Raw genomic sequence first — 10060 nt, 5'->3', positions numbered from 1 at the left:
CATGTAACGTTTAATTTACAACACTTATATGCATGTAAATGCATGCAAGGGAAACTTGCATGAACTTAAGATCTACAGACAAATAGTCACTGGACTCACTGCACTAGTCCTTTCATCTGGCCCTCCCATAACCTTTTATGTAACCAGAACCATATCCTGTAAATCTGTCATATCATTTAGACCCAGCAGGGGGGAGGCGCCCCCTGGCATTTCAGTAAAAAGAGAAAATATTAGGTTACTGGCCAAAGAACAAAAAGCATAACGCGACTGTACTTTGATATCAGAGGGAAACGTTTTAAATAGTGTAGTTGAACGAATGTTTTACTTAATATAGTGTTTAAGTAAAAAGCTGGCAGGACGGAGTAGTTTGGACGTTGTGGAAATTTTCTTGAGGAATCCTGACATTCGCGCATTGGTGAGTTCCGCATGTATAGCCTAATTGAATAAACAAGTGTTAGAAATAAGAATGAGAAAGTGTTTTACATATAAATTTTTTACATAGTGACTAATTGTGTTATAATGCAACTGTGTGCTGGTGGTCAGTGTTAGGCATCTGAAACAATGTGTTTGCTTTGCGTGGGGTCGTGCAAGGTGTTAACTTAGCTCATTTAAATTGGGCTGCTTTGGTGTTAAGCGAACGCACAGATGTTTTTGAATGAATCTTTGAATTGAACGAATTGTTCTCGAGTCATTTTACGCACCGACTCGTATCGTTCGTTCGCCGTGGTCTCTTCATATTTAACCGCTGCAGAACCGCATGACTGCTTTCCTGTCTTATCATACATAGCCTATCATGAATTAATGCATTCGGCGAAAGTCCCAATTCGCATACTATCCACGCTAAATAGTAGGCTATTAAAGATTACTAATCTTGAATACTATTCTGGGGGATAGTATGTGAATTGGATCACAGAGCATGGTAAGATTTGATCTACTGAACGAATACACCCGCTTCACTAAACAACTCGACGAATGTCATGTCCGTCACGTATCTGGTTCACATTAGTGAGGAAACGGGAGGAATGTGTAAAAGTAACTGATGACCACATAAAGTTACATAAAGTTGCCTTGTTAATAGAACACCAAGACCAAATAGCAATTATTATTAATTAGAATAAAGAAACTAACACTGCGTCCAAAATTAAGGTCCGGGTCATAACATAAATAAATACATTTACTATATTTTGTAAAATTAAAAAAATATAAATAAATAAATAAGTTCTCAGATTTTCCTCAGTGTCACTGAAATATCTAAGCTGTTGCTCTGTTTCTAATAGAACATAATTATGTCTTTGTATACTGATAAAAAAAAAAGTTGTGGACATGGTTGGTTGCAGTGGCAGCTGTAACTTTAGAAACGGAGAAGCACAAATGTCTGCTATCAATGGCAAAAATTGTACTTAGCCTATAATCTATTTATAATTATTTTGGTGTCTGTAAATTTCCTCCAAAGCAGCTGCCCAACTATCAAGTTTAAAACTAAAAAGTGAACTTGACAATGCTGTATATATATATATATATATATATATTTTTTTTTTTACAAATGCTAAGGCAAAAGACAAAACTATGAATTGAAGACATTGCTTTAGAAATTAAAGCTAATGCTTTATTCCCTTGCTTCTTGGCTGTGCATTTCCCCGGGCCCCCGCTCGGCATGAGTAAAGTTGAAATATAACTCCAGCTCTGGAGGTAAATACCCTTTGCTCCTTTGAGAACATGAACTTTCACTCACACACTATACACATGCAATAGTACTGTTATGGGAGTGAGCAGCAGGGCCAAAGAAGGGTAAACTGTGACTTATGTTACAACTTGACCATGATTTTTGCATGTCATGTTTCCAAGGTTTATGTAATGAAACTGGGCTGGCTTCCAGAATTTTTTTTTTATTAAATTCATTATACAGTATATATTCCCATTTAAAAGCACTCACGATAATCTCATTGACTCCCAATGAATCATTGCTGTATAACTGAAATCTATGTTGTTCTACTACTTATATTCCAGGCCAAAATGAACCAATCCTTTACATTACATTCAACATAAAAAATTAATAAATTATGTAATTTATTGCATTTTATTGTAGCTAATTTAATAAACTCATAAGCAATAAAGTTGACTACTACAGCTTGGTAATACTTTCATATCATAGTGAAAAAGTATTAGTAAAGTTATTATTAATTTATTTTTATTTGTTGTTTATATCCGTTTAGTATGCAGTACAGTAGAGCATGGTGCTAGCAAGATCAAAGCCATGGGGTCAATTCCCTGCTAATGAATGAACTGATAAAATTATGCCTTGAAAGTAATGTAAGTCGCTTTGGATAAAAGCATCTGCCAAAAGCATGTAAATATTAGGTAAAAATACTTTAATTTGATAGAATTGTGGCAGTCCTGATTCTGTACCACAGTTGTAACGTTAAATAGTAGTTCATTAACTACACCTCCACTTGGAAATGCTCTTTTCCCTATTACAGACTGACCGACCCTTCACTTACATTACATACTATAGTATTTGTGTCGTCATGCACATCGAGTCTGAAGGAGAGTAAGCTGTACTTGTATTTCTTTGACTTATCTTATCTTATCTTACCTGGTAATGATTTTGCAGTCTACATTTTCATAGGTAAAAACATGTTTCTTAGTATGAATATGAACAGTATATAGATCTAGGAGCAATAGACCTTAATGCTGACCAGACTTATTTGACTGTCAAATATAAAGAGTCTTTCTTTAAGCTGTTTCTCCAAAAATGTGCAGTATATTTTAATTTTGTGCACATATTTTCATCTTTAATCAACACAGTCTTTTATTCATTGATTTTTAGATGACATGAACACTCATGGATCTTCCAATTAGTGCAGCTTTCCTGCCCCAAAGTTAGCATTTCATTTTCAGATCACTTTGTCCATAAAGTGCATTTCAAAAGCAACATGTCTTTACATTCAATGCCCTGACAAAACAATAGTAGAAGGTAAAATATATACATAAAATATAAGTGGTACATCTTGATATTGAAAAATATGTGGTTAATAATGATGATTTACATGATCAGCTGGTTTCGAGGTCTTTCACTGGTTCACTCTTGTTCCTTTGCTTTACCACAGGTACCATGAATGGACAGTTTTTTCAGTCATGTGGCCAAATCTTGATAGCCCTTCTACTGACGACTGTCCCAGTTGTTCAAAGCGGGAAGGTTCTTGTCTTTCCTGTGGATGGCAGTCATTGGGTCAACATGAACATCTTGATTGAGGCACTTCATGCCAAAGGTCACAATATTACAGTCATTCGGATGGCAGACAGCTGGTACATCAAAGAATTCTCACCTCACTACACATCAATCACTCTGAATTCTCCAGGAGGATTCGACGAAGAATTCTTTGAGATGTTTGCATTCAGACTTATGAAAATCCTGAGAGAAGGTTCCACCTGGGCTCGTCTGAAACTGGAGATAGAGACGTGGCAAAGTACTTTTGAGTTGACCAAAGTAGAATGTGAGATGATAAAGAGCATGATGGAAGACCAGCAGCTAATACAGTCTTTTAGGGATGCCCAGTATGATTTGTTTCTTACAGATCCACTCTTGTTTGGAGGTGTTCTTTTGGGCCACTTCCTGAAGCTGCCCATTGTCTACAATATCCGTTGGACAATGTATAGTGAAGCGCATTTTGTGATAGCTCCTTCTCCACTTTCTTATATTCCTTTTCCGATGGTGGAGTTATCAGACCGCATGAGCTTTTTTCAAAGAGTGAAAAATTTAGTGATGTACACTGTAGCTGAAGCTATGGGCGCTTTACTGTTTGCTCCAAATTATGATGCACTTTGCGAACGGTTCATTGGCCCAGGAGTGTCCTTCCTTACCTTAGTTCAGAGTGCTGATCTGTGGCTCCATAGAGTTGATTTTATTTTTGAATTCCCACGTCCCACTATGCCGAACATTGTCTACATGGGAGGTTTTCAATGCAAGCCATCAAAGCCTCTTCCCCAAGATCTGGAGGACTTTGTGCAGAGCTCTGGTGATCATGGTGTCATCATCATGTCTCTGGGCACTCTTATTGGTCAGCTTCCTGATGATGTGGCTGAGGCGATTGCTGAAGCTTTTGCAGAACTTCCACAGAAGATCATCTGGAGGTACAAAGGAAAGAGACCATCTGCTCTAGGAAACAACACCTTAGTGATGGACTGGATGCCTCAGAATGATCTTCTGGGTCATCCGAAGACCAGAGCATTTGTGGCACATGGAGGAACCAATGGGATTCAAGAAGCCATTTATCACGGGGTACCAATCATTGGAGTTGGGCTGATTTTTGACCAGCCTGATAATCTTGTAAAAATGAGAGTACGAGGTGTAGCCAAGACTGTAGACTTTGCCACAGTGGATAAGGACTCCTTCCTTAAAACTGTCAAAGAGGTTCTTTATGATCCCTCTTATCGGGAGAACATGCAGAGGCTCTCAAGGCTTCACAAGGACGTTCCTGTGAAACCTCTGGACAATGCCATCTTCTGGATTGAGTTTGTTATGAGGCACAAAGGTGCTGCTCACTTGCGCACAGAGTCTTTCAAAATGCCCTGGTACTCTTATCACTCTGTTGATGTCATACTGTTCCTGCTTTCTGCTGTGTCACTCATAATCTTGACTATATATGTGGTTATCAAATATTTCTGCTACAGTATATGTTTAAGAAAAACAAAAAACAAACTTGAATGAGTTTTTTTTATTTATTTAGGTAATAAGCAACTCTAGGTCAGGCATTTCCTGTATATTAATGACCAAAGCTTTGAATCATTATGATGTTCATTTCATATGGTGATCTATAGATGTTGATTTATTGGTTTGTACACATTTAAATTTGTGTTATTGTTTTAGAACCATATTCTGTATTTCAATAATAAATTATGTCAGGTCTATCATGGTTTTTATTTATATTAACTGATTTGATTTTGTTCTCTTTTAGGTTTTCCTTTTCCTTTTATGCTATTATTTCACCATTCCATACATGACCTAAAGGTGTGTTGGACCAATCTGAATTGAAACAGAAATATTGTAACTAATAATAACTGCTGATGTTTTAATGCCTTAGTCTTTCATTTATTATGTGAGCAAAGGTCATAAAAAAAAAAAAAAAATACAATTCAGCAAAATACATACAATGCCACAAGCATAGTTCAACTGATTCCCAAATGAATTATGACAGGATTCTTTTTAGTGAATCAATGCATTGTGACCAGGGTATTCTCACCAAATCCCAAACAAACAACTTCTTGGAACTGGTTCTTTTTAGTGACTCGCACACATACAGCTTGCAACTTACTGCGTTATGTTGTACTCAAACCTCATTAAGCTTTAATAGATTAATGTTTGCTGTTTATATAACAGTATTACCTTAAACATACACATTATGAATTTTGTCATCAGTAGCTATTTTGTAAGGAGGTATAAATGAATTAAATATTTCACCATATTTTTTGATTGTTTATTTTGATAATCATTTTTATTTCAAATGTTTTTATGTAACATATAAAACATGTACAGTATATAGCAATCAATTACATTTAGAGAATCCGTTTGATTTAAAGTTCTATCGGGCATTTCACATTATTTTTATGTGCTGAAAATAAAATTAAATATTTTGTTACAGTAAGCACTGTTGTTTTTCATTATATTTGCAACCTGGACTGTGTTTGTGCCAAAGACATTCTGGACTTTCCTGTAAAATGCTGTGTTATATGCAGTCTAATCCTCATATAGTATAGTGTTGATATGAAGTACTGGCCATATAAGTAGCCGCAGTGCACTTAGCTAGTCAGCATCCAGGTAAAATTACACAACAAAATTCTAAATGGTAGCTCATTAACTAGGGCTTTGCAGGTAAATGCCCTTTGCCCCGTTAAAGGCGGTTAAATGAGCATATCAGTATGCACAACGAGACCAAAGGAGAATAAATGCTTGTAGTTTTGTGACTTACGCTACATTCAAGGCTGACCTGGTAATGATTTTGCATGCTACATGGGTAAGAATATATATTTTAATATGAATAGCACAGAGATCACAGGAACAATATCACTTAATATTACTACTATTAAAAAATATTTTGTTGTTTCCTTACCAATTAGAAAAATCTAGATTTTTATTTGATATTTGCCTTGCCTTCATATGGGTGTTTTTCCTTTTTTGCAGATTTGAATGCCATCTAGTAAACACAAACCAGGTGAGTATATGCTCTTGGTCACTAGAATTAAGTATCGTGTCTTGTTAAAAATTTTTTTTTATCAACATAGCTTTTTTCCACTGATTCTATAAGACAGTCACGTTAAGGCAAAAATACAATACATTAAAATATGAACAGTAGATCATTAGTCATCATACAATTGCCAACTTTGTAAATGGTTATGAAAAATGGGTGGCATACTATAAATGACCGCGAAACACACACTACCATACCTTCAAATCGTTTGTTCACAACAACCTCATGCAGAAACATGTTGCTCATTGCTAAGACATTGCATGACAAATTAAAACGGCATGTTGTAAAATTGGCTCAAAGTAGCAAACACGTTTGATATACTACTGAATGGAGTCACAGTTTGAAACTAAAAATTCTGAGTCGGGCCCATCATATGCTATGCGATTTACAGCAAAATCTGTCAACTCTGGCTGCCCAATATCTGCAGACTGGCTCTGACTTTCAGTAACTAGCATTAATGCATCCAGACTGCAATTCTGGGCAAAAGATGTGTAGTGTTGCTTCTTTGCTTTGGCTCCTCTTAGTGCAGCTGCCCTGCCCCAACACTCACTAGCATTTCAGTTTTCAATCTGTTCAAAAACGTCACAGACAGATGCAACGTTGAAATGAATGAACAATTTATACTTCAATAATATTACAACTTGACATACTCAACTGGTTCTATTAGTAGGTTATTCTTACTCTGTTGGTTTACAGCAGGTGCCATGAACAGACAGATTTGTCGTGTGGGCAAATCAGATTAACCCTTCTGCTGCTGACGACTGCCACAGTTGTTCAAAGCGGGAAGGTTCTTGTCTTTCCTGTGGATGGCAGTCATTGGGTCAACATGAACATCTTGACTGAGGCACTTCATGCCAAAGGTCACAATATTACAGTCATTCGGATGGCAGACAGCTGGTACATCAAAGAATTCTCACCTCACTACACATCAATCACTCTGAATTCTCCAGGAGGATTCGACGAAGAATTCTTTGAGATGTTTGCATTCAGACTTATGAAAATCCTGAGAGAAGGTTCCACCTGGGCTCGTCTGAAACTGGAGATAGAGATGTGGGAAAATCTTGTAAAGATGTTTAAAATAAAAAGTGAGATGATAGTCAACATGTTTGAAGACCAACAGCTAATGCAGTCCATAAAAGACACTAAATATGATTTGGTTCTTACAGATCCAGTTGATTTTGGAGGCATTCTATTGGGTCACTATTTAAAACTACCCATTGTCTACAATGTCCGTTGGACAGTGTGCAGTGAGGCTCATTCTGTAATAGCTCCTTCTCCACTTTCTTATGTTCCTTTGCCAATGCTGGAGTTATCAGACCGCATGAGTTTCTTGGAAAGAGTGAAGAATGTAGTGATGTACATCATATCTGAAACACAAGTCGCTTTTATGATTGCTCCAAAGTATAATTCACTTTGCGAAAGGTTCATCGGCCCAGGAGTGTCCTTCCTTACCTTAGTTCAGAGTGCTGATCTGTGGCTCCATAGAGTTGATTTTGTTTTTGAATTTCCGCGGCCCACTATGCCGAACATTGTCTACATGGGAGGTTTTCAATGCAAGCCATCAAAGCCTCTTCCCCAAGATCTGGAGGACTTTGTGCAGAGCTCTGGTGATCATGGTGTCATCATCATGTCTCTGGGCACTCTTATTGGTCAGCTTCCTGATGATGTGGCTGAGGCGATTGCTGAAGCTTTTGCAGAACTTCCACAGAAGATCATCTGGAGGTACAAAGGAAAGAGACCATCTGCTCTAGGAAACAACACCTTAGTGATGGACTGGATGCCTCAGAATGATCTTCTGGGTCATCCGAAGACCAGAGCATTTGTGGCACATGGAGGAACCAATGGGATTCAAGAAGCCATTTATCACGGGGTACCAATCATTGGATTTGGGCTGATTTTTGACCAGCCTGATAATCTTGCAAAAATGAGAGTACGAGGTGTAGCCAAGACTGTAGACTTTGCCACAGTGGATAAGGACTCCTTCCTTAAAACTGTCAAAGAGGTTCTTTATGATCCCTCTTATCGGGAGAACATGCAGAGGCTCTCAAGGCTTCACAAGGACGTTCCTGTGAAACCTCTGGACAATGCCATCTTCTGGATTGAGTTTGTTATGAGGCACAAAGGTGCTGCTCACTTGCGCACAGAGTCTTACAAAATGCCCTGGTACTCTTATCACTCTGTTGATGTCATTCTGTTCCTGCTTTCTGCTGTGTCACTCATAATCTTGACTATATATGCAGTAATCAGATATTTCTGCTGCAGAATGTGCATGAGAAAAACAAAAGACAAAAGCAAATGAGTTCAATTGTTAAATCGACAATATTTGTGTTGTACTGTAGAGACTCTACATCTTTATTGTTTGTGTTCAACTATATTCAGAACTGGTTTAAGTAAGTAAACAGGTCAATCTCTTAATTAAAATGATTTACATATGGTGACTGATAAATGTTGATTTATTCAAACCATATTACATTCTATTTACTCTATGAACAAATATTGTACAAACATGCCATTTATTGTATCATATAGCTCAGTGGTTCCCAACCCTGGTCCTGGAGGCACCCCAACACTGCACATTTTGCACGTCTCCTTTCTCTCACACACCAAGCGTGTGTATGATGTGATTTAGCCAATGCACATTTGTTCAAAAGCCTGGCAGAGTGATCACAAGATGCTAGGCAAAAGTTTTGTGCTGTTTACAGAAAGGACTCGCATTCTCATCTTTTTTTCTGTTAATTATCATGTTGCGCTGCATGTCTGTTTTTCTTCAAAGCACCAACTTAGAATGCCTAATGTTGGTTATGATTGCTTGTGTTACATGATAAAATGAATAATCTTGCTTTCCTGATGTAATAGATTTAATGCGAGTGCGGTTCTGGTCGTGACTCGCGGTCTTTATGTCAAACGGTTCTGGTCTGGTACAGAATTAAATTAGTGCTGCTGTCAGATAATGGGTCGTGTGTTCTGTTAAGTACTGCTGGTGCACGTTTACCAAACAGGACCCGTGCAGGCTTTAAACTGCTTTGCATCTCTCCGCAGTGGTTCCCAACCCTGGTCCTGGAGGCACCCCAACACTGCACATTTTGCACGTCTCCTTTCTCTCACACACCAATTTCAGGTCATGGAGTCTCTACTAATGAGCTGATGACCTGAATCAGGTGTGTTTGATTAAGGAGACATGCAAAACGTGCAGTATTGGGGTGCCTCCAGGACCAGGGTTGGGAACCACTGATATAGCTACAGTGTCATATATACATATTTTCATACATATATGTCTAATGTCTTAGTGTTCTTCTAAGCTCCTAATCATCCAGTCATCAATTATTTTTTAATAATTGAATGTACAATGTATCATCTGAACGTACAGTAATCCTCATATAGATTCAAAATTTGGGGTTTTCAGCACTCATTTCTCCAGGCTTCAGTGTCACATGATCTTTCAGAAATCATTCTAATATGCTGATTTGTTGCTAGGAAACATTTCTTATTATTATCAATGTTGAAAACAGTGCAGCTTAGTATTTTTGTGGAAACCATGATAAATATTTTTTTCAGGATTCTTTGATTAATATAAAAACCAGAATTTATTTGAAATAGAAATCTTTCGTAACATTATACCAAGGTTATTATAGTTTTTAATTTTTATATTCGTTTTATTTTAATATCGTTTTCAAATTTGCTATAAAATTCAGTTTAGTTTTTATTAGTTTCATTATTATTTTTGTTAGTTTTAGTTTAGTTTTTATTTTGTGAACACATTTTTATTTAGTTTTTATATAGTTTAGTTTCAGTTTTAGTTTCAGTTTTAAAGTTTA

General features: G+C 37.0%; 1 protein-coding gene and 2 pseudogenes across 2 annotated transcripts in view; all 3 read left to right on the top strand.

Moving 5' to 3' along the window:
• Positions 1-336: 336 nt before the first annotated feature.
• LOC107714140 (UDP-glucuronosyltransferase 2A3-like) overlaps positions 337-10060 on the top strand; it is a 15461-nt gene continuing 5737 nt past the window's right edge. The window contains exons 1-2 of one of the 2 annotated variants that reach the window (XM_016519886.1): positions 337-415; positions 6179-6209. In XM_016519886.1, the coding sequence (XP_016375372.1) occupies positions 6185-6209 (25 nt within the window). In that variant the 5' untranslated portion in view covers positions 337-415; positions 6179-6184. The remainder of the gene's footprint in view (positions 416-6178; positions 6210-10060) is intronic. The other variant, XM_016519885.1, reaches the window with a different exon arrangement.
• On the top strand, positions 340-5134 carry LOC107714139 (UDP-glucuronosyltransferase 2C1 pseudogene; annotated as a pseudogene).
• Positions 6945-8712, top strand: LOC107714141 (UDP-glucuronosyltransferase 2A3 pseudogene; annotated as a pseudogene).

This window comes from Sinocyclocheilus rhinocerous, unplaced genomic scaffold (genome assembly GCF_001515625.1).
Source record: "Sinocyclocheilus rhinocerous isolate Xijiao unplaced genomic scaffold, SAMN03320098_v1.1 scaffold1953, whole genome shotgun sequence".
NCBI classification, from domain to species: domain Eukaryota; kingdom Metazoa; phylum Chordata; class Actinopteri; order Cypriniformes; family Cyprinidae; genus Sinocyclocheilus; species Sinocyclocheilus rhinocerous.
The sequence above is the reverse complement of the archived record's forward strand: the minus strand, read 5'-3'. Positions and strand labels throughout refer to the sequence as shown.